Raw genomic sequence first — 20618 nt, forward strand, 5'->3', positions numbered from 1 at the left:
CTACCGGCAAAGCCCCAGTCTTTGTTTTACTTTGCAGACTTTTTTTCATCAGAAAGACAAGCAATTGGCCATGCGTGAGTTGCAGATGCATGTTTTCACTTCTAGCTGGAAATAACACAGCTGAAGTTTTGTAAATCACTGTTAATGCTCACATTGGTTTCATTCATTTTCCCCCTATGAGCAAGTACTGAGCACAGGTGTTGCAGCTGCTTATGGAGGGAGCCAGCAGTCTCCCAGGATTTCTGTTAGTGTCACAGTTTTTACACTAACATAGAAATTTTACAGTTTTTAGAAATAACAAACTGCAAATAAATAAATATCCACCTGACAGGTCAGAACCCAATTTTCTTCTTTGTTAATTTCTCTTTCAAACTTGGTGTATTGGCAGTAATTTGAGGCATCCTGCAGTTTTGCTGGGATGTTACATCTGGTGTCAGTCCTGTTGCTAAACCCCACCTTGAGCCTTAAAGGCTGACTGAGATCTTGGCCATTAACAGGAGAACTGGCAGCTCCTGGTCTGGGCACCCTGGCAGCTCTTGGCTGCTGACGTGTTTTCAGGTCTTCACTCTGGGCAGTCTGTGAGGGACACCTATGGTCAAAAGAGGCTGCTACGATATGTTGTTGTTTTAATTTATTTAATTTATGTGATTTTAAATACATTGTAAACAAAAAGAAAAAACTCAGTAAAAAAAATAAATACCTGTGAGTTCCCTGTCATGTCCATTCTCAAAGTCTTTGTCCACTGTGGTGCCATCAAACAGTAGTTGCTGGAGCCCTGTGCTGACCAGAGCCACCTGGCAGAACTCCCATGGCCTTTAAAAGGCCCCAAACATGGTTTTGAGGACTTTTTTTATGTCTGTGTAGTCAGTGAGGGTGTTTTGTAGAAATTGCTCGCAAAAAAGGAGGGTGTCCCTTCACTGCTCTGTGGCCAAGGGAAAGAACATCAGCAAATCAACTGAAAGTTACTGTGAGAGGGACTAACCTCAGGAAGCTCAAAAAAGTGCTTTGTGCTCTTTTTAGGGCTTCCTGTGGTATCTCCATTTTTAAAAGTCACACCATTTTTAAAAGTCACACAGCTTTTGTAAGGCTAAAACAAAGCTGGTGGTATCAGGTAGGATCTGGCTCCTTTTCCACCAGTGAGCGTGTCTGCACTGTGGGGTCCCCCTGTGCCATGGGAGTTAGAGTGGCAGAGGAAGATCACCTTGGAGATGTGCTCTCACTTGCCACGTGAGTCTGTTCTGCTGGTTAGTTTGTCATTCGACCTGCACTGCTGCAAAGGGAAGGCATGAGGTTACATCTGCTGGTTCCAGCTGTTGGTAACGCTGAGCAAGCGATGGCTGTGAAGCTCCCAGGGGATGGTGGCAATGCACGTCGCCTTCTGTGGTTTACTCGGTTATTTTCCCTGGCGTGGAATAGGTAGGATGCTTTGCATTTTAGAAAGAGGGAACAATCCAGTTAAGAAGCAGCAGCACTGATCGTGTGCCACCTTCGTGGTACTGCTTTATGCCACCCTCTCCTGTACAAAGACCGGGGAAAGCACAGAGCAGTTCCCAACAACGAGGTCACTTTCTTGTATATGACAAATAGCTTTTTACAAGGTGCTGACTCTGCTTAAGGCTTGCTTTGTCTTGGGGCTGGAAGTTGCAGCAGCCTTATAAGCTTGATCCTCCTCCCATTTAAACTCGCTGTACTGTCCAGGATCTGAATGCCCTGTTACAAAATAAGCTTTTAAGATGGCTCATAAATCATATTCACACAAAAATGATGCACAGATATTATTTTTAAAGATAAAGATTTTCTGGTCTTGAGCACTGGATTTTGTACCTTCAGTATTGAGCTTTATGAACAGACTTACATGTTTGCTTTTTATTTTAGCTGGTGGGATATTTTAAAAAAAAGCCTGGAGTAGCAAGACGGTTCTCAGTGAATCATCTAACCCAAGACTTTTATTTGCCCTGAGATGCAGATGCTTACATGCAATTCCTAAGCCATTTCTGTGACAGCTAAACATATCTGTATTCTTGTCACATAGTTAGTGCTGATGTGTCTTACTCTCTTAGGGACTACTTTTTGCTAGTTAATGTTGATATTATGACTGTCTGTCCATTTCTTTTTCCATTTCAGAAATTCCCCGCACACCTGTTTACACACATTGTATTATAGGCAAAAATAATTAATCTGGAAAATCTCTTTGCCTGAAGGTTAAATATGAATATATATCAAGTGTTAAGAGAAAAAGAGGGCTGTCAGAAAGAGAGTACACCATTTTTTTAAAAATATTGCTTTAAATTAGGGTTGTACTGTAAAAATATTTGAACAAAAAGAAAAATGTGACACTTGGACTACCATTAATTCAAGGCTTAAAGATTTGTAATGCAGAGAATTGGAACACCAGTGAAATCACATGCTAACAGTGCAAGATGCTTTATGCAAAGTTTTAACCCAATATAAATAGTCCTCAGCAAATTCTGGAAATCTCTAAAAGTGAAGGTTTTTTTCCAGAAAAGCTATAGCTGTAACAGCAGTGGCTATTGTAACAGAACGTTGCAGATTGGTGTTGACACAGGAGCTTCTCAGCAGATGCATCAACATCAGTCGTTCTTTCAAATGCCTTTCTCAGTATCTTAGCTTCCCCAAAGATTCGTGCTTCTTTTTGTGATGAGATCCAGTTTCTTTCCTCTGATTCATTTTCATATGACAGTCACAAATTCTTTCAGGAGAACTGAGAACTTTAAGAGTTTAAAAGAGCTGGCTGACGAATCTCTAGATCATTTACCTTAAATGTCAGTAAACCCAGGAATGTGGGGGAAGCCCCAGAAACTTGAAGAAGGCCAATGGTGTTCCAGTACTTAAAGTAGCTAAACAGGCTACTATAGCTGTAGGTGAACGTGACTGCTGTGCAGTATAACCATAATGGGGTTGATAAGGCGATCAATTAATAATGATTTATTGCTGGGTAATATAATTAATGGAAGTCAATGAGGGTTTGGATCTTGGTATTCCAGCTTGATAATAGTTTATGACACAGGTTTATCTAACTGAGGCAAGTGCATTGTTGTAGCAGGCTTTCTTCAAGTATTAGCCTCAGTACGCACTGTATTTAGAAACTCAATGTGACTTCAACATTATATTTTTAATTGCTTAAAATTAGGATAACTGATAGACCTTAGGACGTTGCTGTAAATGGAGTATCTTTGATGACCATTTGTATTTCTGTAGGGATTGTTCACTGGCCCTGTGCTAATAAACTTTTTATTTATCAGTGGTCTAAAAGGAAGTAAAATTCATTGACTTGCAGGTGATAGATTGAGAATTGTTAAATAAGGAAATGGAAAAATCGCTGCTGCAGGGTGATATGGATCTGTTAGCAATCTGTACGCAAGCAAACAACAGGTGTTTGGCCAAACTTGAGGATCCATAGTCCAGATCTGGGTACTGGAAACACTTTCCATAAAAGGTTTCAGGATTTTTATCTATTTAAATTTGTCAAACAGAAATTATGGAGGCTATATATAAAGTTGTTTAGAAAGCAGGGTTCAGTGCACTTGCATCTAGACACATGTAAAATAGAAATAAAGCTCAGATAAAGTCAGGCTACTTCATTATTGGAGCAGTATTTCAAGGATCGTGGTGTTTTCTCTGGCAATAAGCACTTCTAAATCAAGAGTTCAATTACTTCTTGCTGCAAAATATACTCTAGTTCAAGCACAGATTGTTTCAAATATGTGCTGTGGACTACATTGTAGAAAAGGAAGTATTTAATTAATTGTTAAGGTCACTTCTGGCACAATGATACATTACAGCTGATCTTTTGGGACCCAGGATATACACCATGCTCTTTCTTAATTTTTTTGCTTCTGTTCTGTCTTCTAGTTCAATTTCACCATTCAGTATTGAGAGCACAAGGCGTCAGAGAAGGTCCGAGTCTCCAGACTCCAGGAAGCGGCGCATCCATCGGTGTGACTTTGAGGGATGCAACAAAGTATACACAAAAAGTTCCCACCTGAAGGCTCACAGGAGGACGCACACAGGTAAGACTTTGCTGGCACTGTATACTGTAGTTAAGACAAGCAGGTTCCCTTCTGCCTAATTTAGGACCTGTTGAACTCATTATCCTACATTAAGAGCCAAAGGCCTGTACCTAATTAACAGATATGTCTGCAAGTGCACCAGCATTGGTGTTCTGGTGCAGATCAAGAGTGTGCTTTTGAATTGAACTTCCCTGTGATCCCCACTTCACAGCACAAGACCGATGTCAGCACAAACCAGGCTCCTTTCAGATGAAACTAAACAGAAAAGTGGCCTCCAGGGACACACCTACTGTGCTTCAGTGAACAATGGGTGGTCATTGCTTGGGACTAACCAGAGCTAGTCCAAAGAAAACCATCAAGAAGAGCATATAGTGTGGACATGGATCTTCAGCACCATTTTTTTCACTCTACAGATCTTCTCCTGTTGAGCTACTATTTGCTTTTACAGATGTAGCCTTTGAATTGCTTGGTGCCACTAAATGCCTTCAGTCCAATTCAAGGGTAAACTCAAGACCTCAGTATTTCTTTCTGGAGGCTTTCAGAGGCACCTACCACATACTGCAGAGGGAAGTCGGTCATTATATGAGAATAGGTTGCACTAGGTCCCTACAACAGAGATGCAGAAGAGGTGCCTTGATGAGCTGGGTCCCATTCAGTGATGATACTACTTAACACTTAATCAATACGTGGTGTCCTTATTAACTTTATGGGCTGTTATTAGACTATGTGACAGGCATGTAAGGGGTAGCTGAAGCAATGATGTGTAATTGTTGTAATTTTATTGTGGATAAACTCACCAGCAATTTGAAGTCACCGAGAACAATTTAAAAGGGGATTGCTTGGATGGCTAGAAAGGCAGTGGACAGAACGCTCTGAGTTTCAGTGCTGTTCCTTGCTCTGCTGCTGATTTGCTTAAATTAAATTTATTGATCTCTCTGCTCTTAATGTAGTTCACCATTCTTGTAACTCCTTGGAGAAAAGATGGTGTTTATCCAGCATGTAGCACGTTGTTCTTTGCTGAGAATCTGCTGGCGCTTTCTGTGGTGTGATGTACTCTAAAGAGTATGAGATATTATTTTAAAAAATTAAGTGATGGCTTCTCCATTTCACATGAGGCCACGTCTCCATCACTCTTTCCAATATGTCTTTTGGTTGGTAGGACTTTTGTTGAGAGGAATACTGAACAAGGCTCCGTCCTAATACCCCCTACTAAACCAATTTCTGTAAGGTAAGAGTCCCTTCCTTAAACAGTGGAAATTTTCTGGTGATCTGGGAATTTCATTACATTTCCCTCCAGGACAATTACTCTAGTTTCTTCATATCTTCCCATTAATGCTTGTGCCTTCTCCTCTCTCTTTATTTATCATGTCTTGTCTTAATTCTTTTTTCCTCTTCCCTATTCTTTCCCATCTTCAGTGTGGTCTTCCATCCCTACCCTTCTGATACATTTTATATATCCTTACCCTCTCACCTTGTTCTCTGTCATTCTTGTTTTACTTCTTTTATCCCAATCTAACCCTGTTCTGTCCCTTTCCTTCTCCCTGCCCTGATTTCTAAGTTTTTTCCCTAGTCTTGCCTGTATCACACTTTGAGCATTACATGGCTGTAGCATATCAGAAGGCAGAGAGCCCAGCAGAGGCATGAAAACAGTAGACTGTTAGGTTTGAACCAAAAATACCACTTCACGTGCTTATACCACAGGGAGGTCACTCTTTTCTAGCCTGCAAGACTGGCGACCAGCCCAGGAACATAAGCAAGCATCGTGTAAGGAGCTGAGTTACAAAACTAGATCTGAACAACCTCAGAAATGTCACACCCAAGTTAGCCCAGATATACGGAAGGCTCTTCTCTACCATGATGTTTGAAAACACTGAGAATCACATTTGTCATGAGTCTGTAATTCATGAGTGATCTCATGGCAGACCAGTGCCTGGGGTAGCGCACCCTCAGTGTTAGATACTCTGCACTGCTGAATCTCAGGCTGTGTACTTAGGATGCTCAAAACTAGGCACTGAAGGCTTGAAAGGGTGTTGGTAATTACAGCTTTTGCAGCTGTAACTCTCCAGCAGCATGAAGGGAGTTTCTGTACCTGCTGTAATCATAGGATCCATCTCCCCAGCCTTGGTGCCCTGGCAGCTGAGTGTCTAGGCTATGCTATCTGTCTGGGATCTCTGGGTAGTCAGAGAAGAGGGATTGGCACCTCTGGGGCACGTTATTCCCTCTTCAGGCAGGCCCAGGGATTGGCTTGTGAAGGTGCTTTTCTTTCACTGCTGAATACAGAGGAAGCCCAGGTACCTACCAGGCTGTTAGCTGGCTGAAATGAATCCCCACCCCAAAAGGCAGCTTCCTGAAGTATTTTGCAGTCATGTTGGATGTTGGTTTATTCCTTCAGGGAGAAAAGAAAAATAATATCAAATCAAAAACCTTCATTAAATGTCAGCTGTTAACTGCTTTATATTGTCATGCCTTCATGCCTGCTGCAATGTAAGAAGTAAAGTGTACTCGAGAGAGAAGGTGAGCACTGAATTTAGCCAATGGATCCAGTGAGAAAATCTGTGTCATGCTGTTAAAATTCAGTGTGTTTTACACAACACTTCTCAGGTCTTGGTAAGAAGTTGGTGTATTCAGACTTACATGTAGCGTACTCTGTGTATTAATCTCATCTTACTTTTTTTTATCTTGGCCTTTACTTTTGCTTCAGGCAAAAGAAGTTAATTATTCACGTATGACCCACAGTAATTAGTGCAGTTTGGGATAAGTATAAATGAAGTATGACAGCTATGCACGCAAGGGTGAGCAAGTTTCAGTAGGAAACTTTCTGAGAAAAGATCACAGAAACTCAGCATTGCATAATCAGGACTTTTTTTTTTTTTTTTAGGCAGGCTGATCTTGCTGACAATCATTTACCTAAGCAGGATGTGTTTGAGAACTTTTTTTTTTTTTCACTTACTGTATATGCATAGCCACTAAAACATTCACAGTCATTTGGATACAAGAGGAAAAACAATGCAGTATTTTGACAGGATGAACAACTTGGTTGGTTGGAAGGTATACCTCTTATAATTAAAAATGGAAACAAAATATTATAGACAATAACAGCTGCATTTAGTTCTCTTCGAGTAACTCCTAGGTTTTTGTACGTATGCTATTGTCTAGCTCCCCAATATTTCTCACCAGTGTCCTCAAAACTTAGTGTACTGGTGTGGGCAGTGGGCATGGAGTCCACTGGGGGGCGAGCTTGAATTACGTATCATCTCTCCAACTAGAAAAACTGCAAGTGAAACCTGTACTAGAACATTTCATAAATCACAAGCACTGGTATTAAATTTCTCTTTCTAGTATCAGCTTCTTGTTGTTGTTTTGCCAAATCGTCAAATAAAGCTATCAGGAGGTATCGGGTGTGATGGAGAGCCTTCGGGGCTCACAGGCAATCTCGCAGCTCAGGTTTATCAACTCTTTCCGCAAGGAGAAACTGTGAGAAATTGGCTCACTGGAGTTGTGTTGAGTTAGTTTCTGCTTCAGTGAACTTAAAGAAAATTACTAATGTATGACTCTACAAATTAGTAATCTTTAAAAATGAGAATACCAGCAGCCCTGGGTTGCATTCCCAGCCTGCATATGTCTGCGTTGCACTCAGCATAGGTGCTGATGTCGGCTCCGGGAATGGGGAGAGTTGTAACTGCTGTTCCCAGTGAGGTCTGCGCCCATGCGGTGTTCATGGGACTCACCTTCCTCAGTTTGCTGCTTTTACTTTGAAGATGGAAACAACCATAGCGTTATTTTATGATACGTAATGGCTATTTCAGGCCTTTTAGGTGGTACTAAAGTTGCCATTGACACTTCCAGTAGGACAGCTGAGTATTGCAGACTAAGTAGTACTGGTTCCTTCCACTGTGTTTTTTCCCCCGTCAAAATTTCATTCTAAAAATGTTTAAATTTACCTTAATGAATTGCTGTTTGCTTTCTACTAGCCCTGGTTTGTGAAAGATGTACAGATTCTGCTCCCTCTGAAGAGAGATGATGAAAATCTGATATGTTTTATGTAAATCAGAGTCAAATCATGCCTTCTGTTGAGAGGCTGATATGGGTTATAAAAACCAGACTTTAATAACTGATCTGTGAAGTTGGTGAAGCTGGAAATCATGGGTCCATGAAAACTGTAAAATGTGTTAAATAATTTCATTATTTTGGCAAAAAGCAAGCAGATATTTTCATGCCATAAAATTGAGAACATACATCTTGACCTCCTCTTAAGTTGGATGGATGTTTCTGAAATGTCAGTGGAAAGCTGCAAAGTGGTCAAAAATGTTTGCAATTTACCTGCAAAATTTCACTTGACTTGTCATTATTTTTCAGTCATCTGTAACTAATGAAAATAGGTTCATAGGCTACATATGGTGAAAGCAGCATGACAAAGCCTTATGGTCACACCATTTATCAGGTCAAATGCAAGGCACTAAAGTCTCTGGTGAAATAATACATTTCATTATAGCCTCAATCAACATAGTAGTTGTGGATAAAGTGTGTGTATGGAAAGATGAGAGGACAGGGGAGCCTGTTTTAGGGAGAGAGAAGCGAGAAGACAAAAACAAACATCCAGGACCCTTTGGGCTAGTTGCCATAACAGTGCAAAGGAGGCATTAGAAAGTGAAAACATCTTTTGGATAGATGACAGTGATCATACAAAACCCACACAAACCCTTTTTTATTCCTACTGATTTCAGTTGCCTTATTAATGCATTAAGTAATGAAAAGCATGATTACCAAAAGATGGCAGGTTTTGGCTGCCAACAGAGACACTGCAGGGCAGTGGTTGCTGGCTGTGGGCGATGTCCCAGCGTATGCATGTGGTGGTGCACCTGGTCATGGACAAAGTGTCCCACTGGCTGACCACATGGCTAAAAGCTACTTTCACTTTTCATCCACAGGCTACTTAGTCTGCAAATCCTAGTGTGGAGTATTCTGTTTTAACCTGAATCATGGGCCTCTTGGTACCGAAGCTAACCTTTGCATATCATGATCCAGTTTTCATAGACATCATCTGTCTCCTCTTAAATAGGGAGAGCATGTAAATTTGAGGCATATTATGTAAATTGAAGAGGCAAATTATGCTGTCTGTTAGGGGGCCTGGTAAAGAACAGAGAGACCTGAAACATGTATAATGGATAGTACATGTGGAGAAGATTTAAAGCTCTACCCTTTTTTCTAAGTATGCAGAGCACACTGGCGGGTGTGAATGTGTCCCAAAGCAGTTCCTAGCATGGAGACTGTGACCTGAGAAATCTAACCAACTACATAGTCATTTAAAAGGAAATTTGATTTGTCTTGGATTTCACATCTAAATTTGCTCACAGCTAAATCCAGTTCTAGCTCTTTGTGTCTACCCTCCTACCACGTGGAAAAGCCCAAGGAGTTTAAAACAGTGTGAATCATCCTGAAGAAGTGAATAAAGAAAGAAGATGCCTGCTTTAAGGTTATGTGGGACATAATTTTACAACAGCTGATACAGAACTGATTGTTCCCTGTCTCTCACCTCCATAGGATTTTCTTTTATTGTAGGAGTAATGAGCATTCTTTATTTCTGTGCAACCTTATTTGAGTCATTACTTACAAATTTCTAGAGGAATGTGGCATAGTAGCTTTCTGGGGTCAATGGCAGCAAAAGCCTGGGACTTTCCAGTTGGCATGAAGTGGGAATGGATTTAGTCCATGAGCATAGGGCATCGTATATCCACAGCCATGGCTTTGCTACTGCCTTGGAGGGGTGGAGGAGGGCAAAGGCTGTAACCAGAGCACCTTCTGTGGGGCTCAGATACTGGGCTGCAACTGCTGCTTTTCATCAGTGAGATCCAACCAGCACCAGGTCTGAATCACTCTTCTCAGTGCTGCTGCTGCAGAAGATGCGGCTGCTTCATTAGGCACTTACAGAGGCAGGCTGAATATAGCCCCCAGGCCAAATGAATTTTTTAGTGTTTGGCGCTTTGTCCTTGATCAACGCCTATATCATTCCTGAGAGATGAGAGCAAATACCTTTACCACAGATGTAATGAAGCCTATTTGTCAGTGTCAGAGGGTCTTCAGCAGCATTACATGGAGACAGTAAACATCTCTGACATATGGTTTTGTACCTGAGAAAATGACAGCATTTCCTTCCCGAGGTGTTCCTTTATAGCTGAATTGAGACACCACCCCAGAGGAGAGAGGGCTAGTGAGTACATGGGTGTTTTATTTAGTCTGTGCTTTTTCAAACATTGCATTCCTCTCACTCACTGTTGCTCCATATATTATTTTAATATGAAAGGGCCCCTGTCATTAGTCTTTGTTCACATTTTCCTTTGAGCAATTTCAGAGCGGACTTAAGAAATCATAGGCACCAAAAAAGTTATTTTTGCTTTGTAGGTTTTAAAACTCCGTTCGTTACCTGTTGTTTTCTAAAGGTCTGTTTAATGGCTTTTGCTAGCTATAAGTTCCAGAGAGATATTTACAGGTTTGTAATCCTTTCTTTAGGTAAATATTGGGAGGAACCAACATTTTTAAAATAATCTTTCTGGGTTTGACTTGAACTGTGTAGATCTTTGGCTGACTTCAAAATTAACACCTCTTTGTCACCTCCCCTCCAGACTCACTCTTCAAAGGCCAGTTTTTCTACGTGCTCCCTGGGCCCTTATCCCAGAGCTCTCCCTCCTCCATGTAAATCTGTCGGGTGAAAAAAGCTGCAACAGCAGGTTCACATGTTGTTCCAGAAACTGGGAATTTAAATAAACAAAGCCAATTTAAAAATGAATTTAAGTAGAATAGGAGGTTCTGTTTGTATTGGGTGATGCTTTTATTTTTTAAGAGATACTTTCTTTTAGTGTTTAAAATTTACTGCCGGTTTCAATAAACAGTAGAGCTTTCCAATGTGGAAACCAGTATATTTCACAGAAGTTTTCACTTCTAGCTTTTCTGCTCTTTCTTCATGCAGTTTCTATTTAAAAGTTGCACAGGTTATTTAATAAATGGGGCTGCTGAAGCCTCAGCTGAAGCCTCAGCCTATTCCCATTGATATGATGGGGTTCACATTTCAGGACAGAAATATATTTAAAAGCAAATGTCTGCTGGTACAATATGTACCAGGGTATAAAGGCAGGCTCACCAATGCCACCACAGCCTAGTAAGGTGATGTTCAGCAGTGGGAACCTCTGGATGTAGTGAGATAGTAGTCTGAGTCCAGCTACTTACGGGCAGGTGTCCATATCACAAGCAGCTTGTACATCCAGTTCTCTTCCAATAGCCGCTCTGTGGAAAGTTAAATGATTTCATTTTTGGCACATTTTGCGAGCTCTGAATTCACCTTGCACACGGGGAGTCATTCCTCTGCATTGTAGGTCTGATGCTGTGCCGATATGGAAGAGTGCCCACGTGGTTATTCCAAGGCCCTTTGATGGGAAAGCAAGTCTAATTGCATCTGTGATTGCTTGCAGTCTCTAGGTTATGAAAAATATTTGCAACAGTGCCCCTTGACTTTGTAAATATGGGGTGCATATGTGTTTTGTCTGTGTGTGGCACGAGGGAATAATGATAATTTCATTATGCAGAACAAAATTTTCTCTAAGCAAACCATTTAGTGCTTAATATTCTACCTCCAAAGAACTCCAGTTCATCTAAGGTCTCAGACATGATTGTGGTCTACGATATGTAGCCCTGCAGTGGCATGGAAGGCGAGAAAGGCCTCTCTACTCCCATTCCGTCCAAAATGCTTTCCCAGATGTTGCACCCAGACCTGGAGGAGTAAATACACAGTACAGGGTTTCCAAGGACATGAACTCTTGCAGCTTACTCAGTACCAGTCAGAGGGAACAGGATAGCAACTTGCTACTGAAATGCCCGATAGACTGTGTCTTTTATGAAGTGTGTCTGAAGTTGCTCGTGCCTGCCCTGTCCTTTTCAGGACAGCCTTCGATCGGAAACACGGTCTTCGAGAGCGGAGCATGCTCAAAACTGCAAGTAAGCTTCACAAAAGCCTTTGTTTTAATGTTTTATTCAGGTTTTCTTTTTTTCTGCTTTCTTTTTTCCACAGCTAAAAGGAAACAGCAGGTAGAGCCTGAAAGCTACTGCTTTCAATCTTCATTTTTTGCAAATAAGTAGGTAGAAAACGGGGAAAATTTTACAGAAACTTCTTGTTTTGTGGGAAAGGAAAAAGGATCAGATGACACCTGTGTAGGACGAGGGGTTATTTTCTGCACGTCGGTGTTTTCTCCGCTTAGGATATGAAATGTAGCGGTATCTTGGTCACATTAACTCTAATGATCTTTTCCCTTGTCATGTGTATTTTTGTCAGTTAATGTTTTTCTTTAGTATCGTATATACTCGTTCTGCTTTTTATGGCGATAAAAATCGGCATCTCTTCATTTGGGAAGTTTAATTCCATTCACAACTCATTTACTTCATGGGAGGTGAGTTTTTTAATGCTCTCTTTCTGCAGACAGCCCAGCACACCAGGGTCCAGGCCTCTGCTTGAACCTGACTTCTAGCACAGTGCAAACAACAAATGATCGGTTGTGCAAACCTGAGTGAGACAAAGTTCATCCCTTGGAGCCTTTTTGTTGGTGTTTGTTTGTTTGTATCTTTATTTCTTTGGGGCTTTGTTTGTTGTTTTGTTTTTAACAGGTAGTGGAAAGTTTAACTTTTTATACTGAGAAACATCAGTATTGGTTTTGATTAATATGCTGGAGCAATCCCTGGACTGTCCAGGAGGAGTGACAGTAGCAGAATCGCAGGCAGATGGAAAAGGGAGTGTCACTTGGTTGGCGTCTCCCTTGCAGTTATGGACCACAATGAAGGAAAGGTGTCTGGGGAGGCCAGACTAAAACCCAGGCCTGCAGCACCCCAGTTAAAGAGAGTTAATGTGCAGGTCTGCTGGCACCCTCCGTGCAGTTGGCTGCTGATGGAAATATGGATCTGTTGCGTCGCCTTTCTTTCCCAAACACCTTTGTGAGTGAAGGCTGCTGTAAAAGGAAAAATCTCAGCCTTCCCCATGGCACTGGAAATTTGATAGTCCCATATATTTGCTGTGGCTGGAGGGAAGGAGAAAACTTCGTGCCATCTTCCACTACAGATATATATATATATGTCTAAAAAATACATGTTAAGTATATATATACGCACTTAACATATACTTAAATATTTATACAGCTCCCACACCATGCAGGAAAAAATTATCAGGAAGGGTAATAAAATGCTGTTTGTCACCCACTGTTGATTTGCTCTGGCTTCTGGATTCAGGTGTACAGGAAGAGGCCTTTTACATTTCCAGAAATTTTATTTTTTCTGTTTTTACAGGATTTAAAGTTTATCATTTTACATCAGCAATGCCCTCGGCAATGTATGTAGCTAATCCTTGTCCTACAGCATTAATTCATTTGTGTCTCACATAGTACTAGGTATGTCCCATTGTGAGGCAAAGTCTCTGTGCAGAAGGTCAAAAAGAGAAAATGTGGAAGAGAAGTTTCTTGGATTCCCCCTCTTCGTTTCTCTTCTGAGCATGTGGTGACAGAACAGCGCTGAGACTGATGTAATGGATTTGCCTTCTTAAAATTATGGAGAATTGAATTTTGTGAGTCTGGTCACAGAGGCTTTTTTTGCTGGGATTTGTATTAAAATAGCGGCAAACTGAGGCAGCTGTATACCTAGAGGGGCATGTGGGACAACAGCAGAAGAAGGAAAAGAAATAAGGTTGCTGAACTAGTACTGGTCTTGCTGAGGAAGTGAGAAGAAGGGCCAGGATGGCAAACAGGACCCAAGCTCAGCAGTGCAGTGAAACGAAAGGATACTTGTGTGTTGTGATGTGGGAAAAGGACTCATGCCTGAATTATCAGAAGTGGAGCTTGTAAATAATTGGTTCAAGAGCTGCCAAAAGTGTCTCTTGTTTAGAGTGGAGTTTTAGTTTTGAATTGAAGAAATAGCTTTGTTCCCAGTTTTCACATGAAGAAACCACGTCCCTGTGCTTTGCCTAAGTCAGGCTGAGAACAAGGAATAAAAAAACCTGAATTTCAGGACATGTCACAGGCAGCACAGTATGTTCCTGTTCTGCTCATAGAAATTGTTTTCCCAGACTTGCTCAACTGATACAAAACTTTAATCTCTTCTCAGAAAGATACTCTATTTGTATATTTTTACAATACTGAAACACAGAATTCAAATTCACTATGTTCACCAAAGAGATCTAGTGAATCACTAACTTGGAAACAAAGATCCCAAATGACCTTTAGAAAGACATCTAAATAATTGAATTGGATTTTTGCATCAAAATTATTGAAAATATTTCAAACTTTTAAAAGGATGAAACTGAGATCTAGCAGTTTCATTACAGAAATAAAGTAAGGTGTGCCTAATATGTGAGTCATAGCATTGCTCTTCACTTTCTCTACAGTTTTGGGAAGGTTGCTGATGCTCGCTGTGTTGGTTTTCCTACCTGCAGAATGGACATGATATTTGTTAGAGAGCGCTATTACAAAGACAGATTTTTATGAAGTATTAAATATAAAAAAAAAAAGCTTTATAAGGCACTTTGAAGTTGCAAAGTGCTTTATAAGTGCTCTGATGTTTTTTCATTAAAAAATTATACTAATAAAAATATCACAAAAAACATAAGAGTTGTCATTTTTCCCTTTCCCCTGTGTCTAAAAGCTAAGCTGCCCTCTTCCTCTGGGACTACCTAAGGATGCTCATTATCAGATAGTGTTTTTGCTGTAAAAAGATTCTTTTATGCCTGAAATCGCTTATTTTTAGTAGAAATGTAAAATCTAATTAGCCATCATTTGTGGTTTTCAATTTATGATTTCCTCTTCCAGAGTCCTATCAGTATGGGTGCAGTATGACTGCCCCATATGTTTCAGAACGATTCTGGTGTTTACATGGGAGCTGAAACCAGCTGACATAAATACTATACCTTATATATATTGCATAATATGCTGTAGCAGAAACCAAACTAGGAATCACCAGGAGATGTCCTCAACCCTGCAAAGCTGCAGATCGGTTGACTGTGACTAGAAAATTTAACATCATCAAACATAGGCAGAGGCATGCTTGCTGGAGTTTTTTATTTTCTTTTGACTTGTTATGGGCTAAATCCTTAGGACCTGACTCTGCTTTTACGTAGGCAATACTCCTCCAAGAGTAATGGCAGTAGAAACTGAGTGTATAAAGATGTGGCTGTAGACAGCAGGGCTGGGCAGGTGCCACCTATTAAACTGTGCAAGTTTGCACAAACCCATTGTATTTTGTGAATAGAGTGAGGAACAGCATCTCCCACCCTCCCAGTCTGGAGACACTACACAAACCTATAAACCAAGTTCGGTTTCCAAGTGCTTTTCTTTGTCCTTCTCAAAAGTAGAATTTCAGCATGTGGCTCTTTCACAGGGTGATGAAAGCTTCAATACAGAAAAATCTGACTAGATGGCTAAGCCTGTACCCCTGAACAGTCCCTTATGTTTATTTTCTAGTTGACTCTTGTTTGGAATAAAAATGTTACCAGTGTTTCAAAATGCTGAGTACCGTTGCAGGAAGGGGCTACAGAGAAGTGATGTAATAACTTGGAGTCATAATGACAATTCCATGTGCAGAAAAATTGGGTAGATGGGAATGTCTGAAAAGGACACAAATAAGAAGGGACATGGCACTCACCTGTTATGCCAGAGAGAGAGGTGAGTTTATGCCAGAGAAAGAAATCATATAGAACTTGATCACTGACATGTTTTCTGTCCTGGTAGTAGTGTTACCTCATCATTACTTAATGACATGGTTGCCAAGAGCCTGCTAAACTGATGAATAAATGAAGCTTAAATAATACACAAATGAAAGGAACTGCAAGTGCACAGGGAGTACATAGGGCATCTGCAATTGCAGTAGCTAAAGTTCCTTGCCTAGGGAACATAAGCCTGGCTCTGTTTCCTGGAGCTCCAGAGCTGTTTCCCCGCTGGCAGAATAACGCGTAACTATTTACATGGTGGTTTTGTGGTGCCTGTCTTTCAAGCATCTGGCATCAAATACCATGATACCAGCTAGTTGATGGGCAGAGGATAACTGCCGAGGAACGTACTGCATGGGAAATTCTGCCCATGGTAGAACAGACCCTGGTCCCTTCATTTGTTATATGGCATGGTCTCCTGCTGGTACCTACATGGGCTTTTTTTTAAGGAATATGTGAATGTCATCGGATTGTAAAATAGAAGTTTGGGAGAGATTTATTTCTTTGGGTGAATGATCTCCTGGATGTTAGAGTACATGAATAAGAATATGGGAAGACAGAAGACAGATGTTGGGTTGTGGGGAGGGTGGAAGATTTTGGAAGGATCGGCTGAACAGTGGTCATTATTCAGTATTATGAATTCATTATTTGCTTGAGTTTAGGGAGATTTAATGAGTAACCATTGTAACTATGTTCTTAGAGGAGTCATGGTAGGGTAGGAAAAATAACATAGTAAAAGTAATTAATTTAGATTGTGGCATCTGGACTACAAAAGGCAAGGATTTGAGGGCTTTTAGAAATAGATGTTTTGTTAATAGAAGATTAAAAAAATGACTAGTTCCATTTGGGGCGTTGAGTCATACCTTTAAAACTTCATAATTAACTTCCCCAAACAATAGAAGATACTCATTTTCTACAGGGAACAGTCTAGAAGAACTTTTTCATGCTCCAGGGTCCCACTTGATCCATGTAAATGCCTGTCATGGTATACTGTTAGGTATCGATGTATTGCAAGACTAAGCTGCAGAATGGCATGAGAATACAATTTCTCTGTGGTTTGGGATCTTTTTGTCAGGTTTCGGGGCAAAACAATAGAGCTCTCAAAGACAGGTGTGAAAATAGAGGGTCAGCTCCCATGAAAACGTTCACAGCTTCAGGCATTTATTTTTAAATGGGTAGCTTCTTTAACTCTAAAACTTTACAGATTCAGAAGATTGAACTAACAGGGTTTTATCTTTTTCCAGTGTTCTCTTTCTCCTTGTGTTAATTGCCACAGGTTCTTAGTCTCTTTCTGCAGCTCTTTCTACTACCATTTTCCAAAAACTGTCCACTGTTTTGTCTTCTCCTTCATTCCTATGTTTCCACTACCCTGGGCAAGACTCACACTGCCTGCTTTTGCTCCTTAGAGCTGAATGAAAATTTGAGTGTCTGGGTGTGTGACAGTAATTCTGCACCCTTGCTCCAGCGGCTGCCAAGCCATTGAAGGAGCTGAAATACGCCCACATGTTGAACCTGAGAGTTTCTTAGACACTTACGCTCAAGTGCTCACACAGAGGCAGAAGTGTCTGAGGGAAAATGGTTGAGTATTTGACTTCAACTCTACTGCAATCCAGCCGTGAAAAGAATATAGGTATATAGAGATATATATATAAGCACTGGGACTAGTTTCTTCCAATGAACAAACTAGTTTTGTCCACCTCCTCACTCACCGCTTTCTGGGTTCCCCTGCTGAGGTCTAGCTTCTCTCTGTTGATTGTACTGAGAATTTCAGCTATGAGTGCTCAAGCTCATCAGCCAAAGCTGGTGTGTGATACCTGACACCAGCTTCCCATCCTCTAGCAATTCTGCTCCTGCTTGTACTTTCTCCATCCTTTGAGCTCCTGGATCTTCTGGTTTTTACAAACTCAGTGGTCAGTCTTCATGTCTGGCATATAACCAAACAAAAGGTTGAGAGTTAGTATAGTATTGCCTATGAAGAACATTTTTTTTCTAGCACCTGTCCATCCACAGATAATGTAGGTGTTTAACAGAACAGTAATATTATTCTTCTTCCCCCAAAAATTAGGTCTGCATAAAATGTTGATTAATCTTAATGAAAAATGATATCTTTCACAGTTTTCTTTACAGTGGCTTTTATAAGGTACATATGAGTGAATGTTTCCTTCTTATGCTATATGCATATATTTAATTGAAAATAATGAAAGGTCTTCTTAGGTTGAGCTTGTAAGAGTGATTTTCCTTCAGTGGTGTAAATAGTTTGCGAGGAATGTGGTTAGTCCTGTCTCTTTCATATAGCTGAGGCTGGGTAAGCAGGACTCATTGAGGAGGAAGGCTGGAAGCAACACCTGGGAACTCCATCTGACTGACCTGCACTCACGTCCTTCCATCAGCTGACTTTCATTTCTTAACCAAAGTAATACTGTTTTAATAGACAAACTATTTCTGGTATTTCTCTTTCACCAACCATCCCTTCCTGCATTGGGTTCTCCATTTGTCTTCTACCAAGGGAAAGAAGATCTGGGATTTCCTGTACCAAAGAGGCAGTTGCAGGGGAAGGATCTCATGAATATCTTTAATATCTTTATCAATGATCTTGACGAGGGGATCAAGTGCACCCTTAGTAAGTTTGCAGATGACACCAAGTTAGGCAGGAGTGTTGATTTGCTTGGGGGTAGGAAGACTTTACAGAGGGATCTGGACAGGCTGGATTGATGGGCTGAGGCCAATTGTATGAGGTTCAACAAGGCCAAGTGCCGGGTCCTGCACTTGGGTCACAACAACCCCACGCAATGCTACAGGCTTGGGGAAGAGTGGCTGGAAAGCTGCCTGTCGGAAAAGGACCTGGGGGTGTTGGTCAACAGCCGGCTGAATATGAGCCAGCAGTGTGCCCAGGTGGCCAAGAAGGCTAATAACATCCTGGCTTGTATCAGAAGTAGTGTGGCCAGCAGGACTAGAGAAGTGATTGTCCCCCTGTACTTGGCACTGGTGAGGCCACACTTCGAACACTGTGTTCAGTTTTGGGCCTCTCACTACAAGGAAGACGTTGAGGTGCTGGAATGTGTCCAAAGAAGGGCAACGAAGCTGGTGAAGGGTGTAGAGCACAAGTCTTATGAGGAGCAGCTGAGGGAACTGGGGTTGTTTAGTCTGGAGAAAAGGAGGCTGAGGGGAGACCTTACCACTCTCTACAACTACCTGAAAGGAGGTTGTAGCGAGGTGGGTGTCAATCTCTTTTCCCTAGTAACAAGTGATAGGATGAGAGGAAATGGCCTCAAGTTGCACCAGGGAGGTTTAGATTGGATATTAGGAAGAATTTCTTCATGGAAAGGGTTATCAAGCATTGGAACAGGCTGCCCAGGGAAGTGGTTGAGTCACCATCCCTGGAGGTATTTAAAAGACATGTAGATGTGGTGCTTAGGGACATGGTTTAGTGGTGGACTTGGCAGTGCTAGGTTAACAGTTGGACTTGATCTTAAAGGTCTTTTCCAACCTAAATGATTCTGTGATTCTGTGTGGTAGGAGAGACTTAGAATTTCAGATGCTTTTAAATAAGAATCCAAAGCTTAAGAAATATCCTCACGCTTTGCTCTGGAAGTCTCTGTGACCAAAGAAACCAACCAGGGCAATATCTGGAGTCTAAACAAAGAGAGTTTAAAAGTACATTGAGGATGGATGGGGCAATGCTCCACTTGGAAAATGTTGATGCAGTGTGATGAGACGGTTAGGATAGACCTGCCAAGTTGGATGGAGGTACTGCTATATTTGTACAGTGCTCCACACCAACTGTTTGTGGCAAGGATATGTATGTAAGAAAGTTCGGTGGCGAATCAGAGCACATTTTGTAGCACTGTGTCATTGGCAAGAGCATGCAACCCACCATCTGCCATGTAGCTCGTGCCCGTCCAGCTCACAGCAGCTGCCGGATTCCAAGCGCGCAATGCTGCAGCCACCCAGGGGCAATGAACACTATTTGGTGCTTTGTGCTTGGCTGAGGACTATAAAATTATCTAGGCTAAGTTGCTGCTGGTGCAGCTATGGGCTGTGGTCACCTCAGAGCCTGGATTGCGGGGTTTTCCTCGCAACAACTGTTTCCCACCTCCGTCTGACATCAAAACTGCAGCACAGCCCAGATGGTGCACAGAAGGTACCAACCCAAGGAGCTCAAATGTTGCTGACAACCCTGCTGACGTGCCTGTACAGCATCCGATTTCCTTACAGAGGCACCCATGGCCATTTCAGCTGGACTTTTCAGGGCTGTTTGAACTTTGTGATGATATTCTTACTTGGGAGTTTTCTTTTGAAACTGAGGGCTCCCAGCAAAGCATTTATTGACTTTTGAAGAGATGCATGGAGGGAGGTGCTGCCTATGACAAAGCAAGTGTTGCGTCACTGGTTCGTGTAATTGAAATAGTTTCTTGCAAGCTGCTCGTGATTCAAAAGAGATAATAAATAACTGAGGAATTACTGTGCCTGATGAAGGAAACAGTTGTTGCAGATGCTCTTTTGTTGTCCTGGTTGTGATTAACTGGTTTCAGAAGGGGGGGTAAAAAATCATTTTTGACACACCAAAGGAAGATACATACAGACCTCACACAGTTTCCCTTCCTCAGTTTTGGTGCATGCTCGACTGTGGGATCAAGGTAGTTGCCAAGAGCATTTAACATGTAGACTTTGAGAGCTGGTGATAAAAATCACAAATAAGTATAGCCTACAAACATGGCAAAAATGGGATTTTATAACAGTTTGCTTTATGAAAGCACAAAATCCAGTTTTGCTGTATTAATCTTCTCCTCTGGCATGATACGACACAGAACGTGGGGTAAGCATCATGCTTACCTTTAAATAAAAAGCAGAGAGTGAGA

At 41.3% G+C, this 20618-nt stretch overlaps 1 protein-coding gene across 7 annotated transcripts in view; it reads left to right on the forward strand.

The window, feature by feature from the left end:
* KLF12 (KLF transcription factor 12) overlaps nt 1–20618 on the forward strand; it is a 249059-nt gene that overhangs the window by 218051 nt on the left and 10390 nt on the right. For all 7 annotated transcript variants that reach the window (XM_075046077.1, XM_075046072.1, XM_075046076.1 and 4 more), the window contains one exon: nt 3874–4031. In XM_075046077.1, coding sequence (XP_074902178.1) covers nt 3874–4031 — 158 coding nt within the window. The remainder of the gene's footprint in view (nt 1–3873; nt 4032–20618) is intronic.

This window comes from Buteo buteo, chromosome 14 (assembly GCF_964188355.1).
Source record: "Buteo buteo chromosome 14, bButBut1.hap1.1, whole genome shotgun sequence".
In the NCBI taxonomy this organism is placed as follows: domain Eukaryota; kingdom Metazoa; phylum Chordata; class Aves; order Accipitriformes; family Accipitridae; genus Buteo; species Buteo buteo.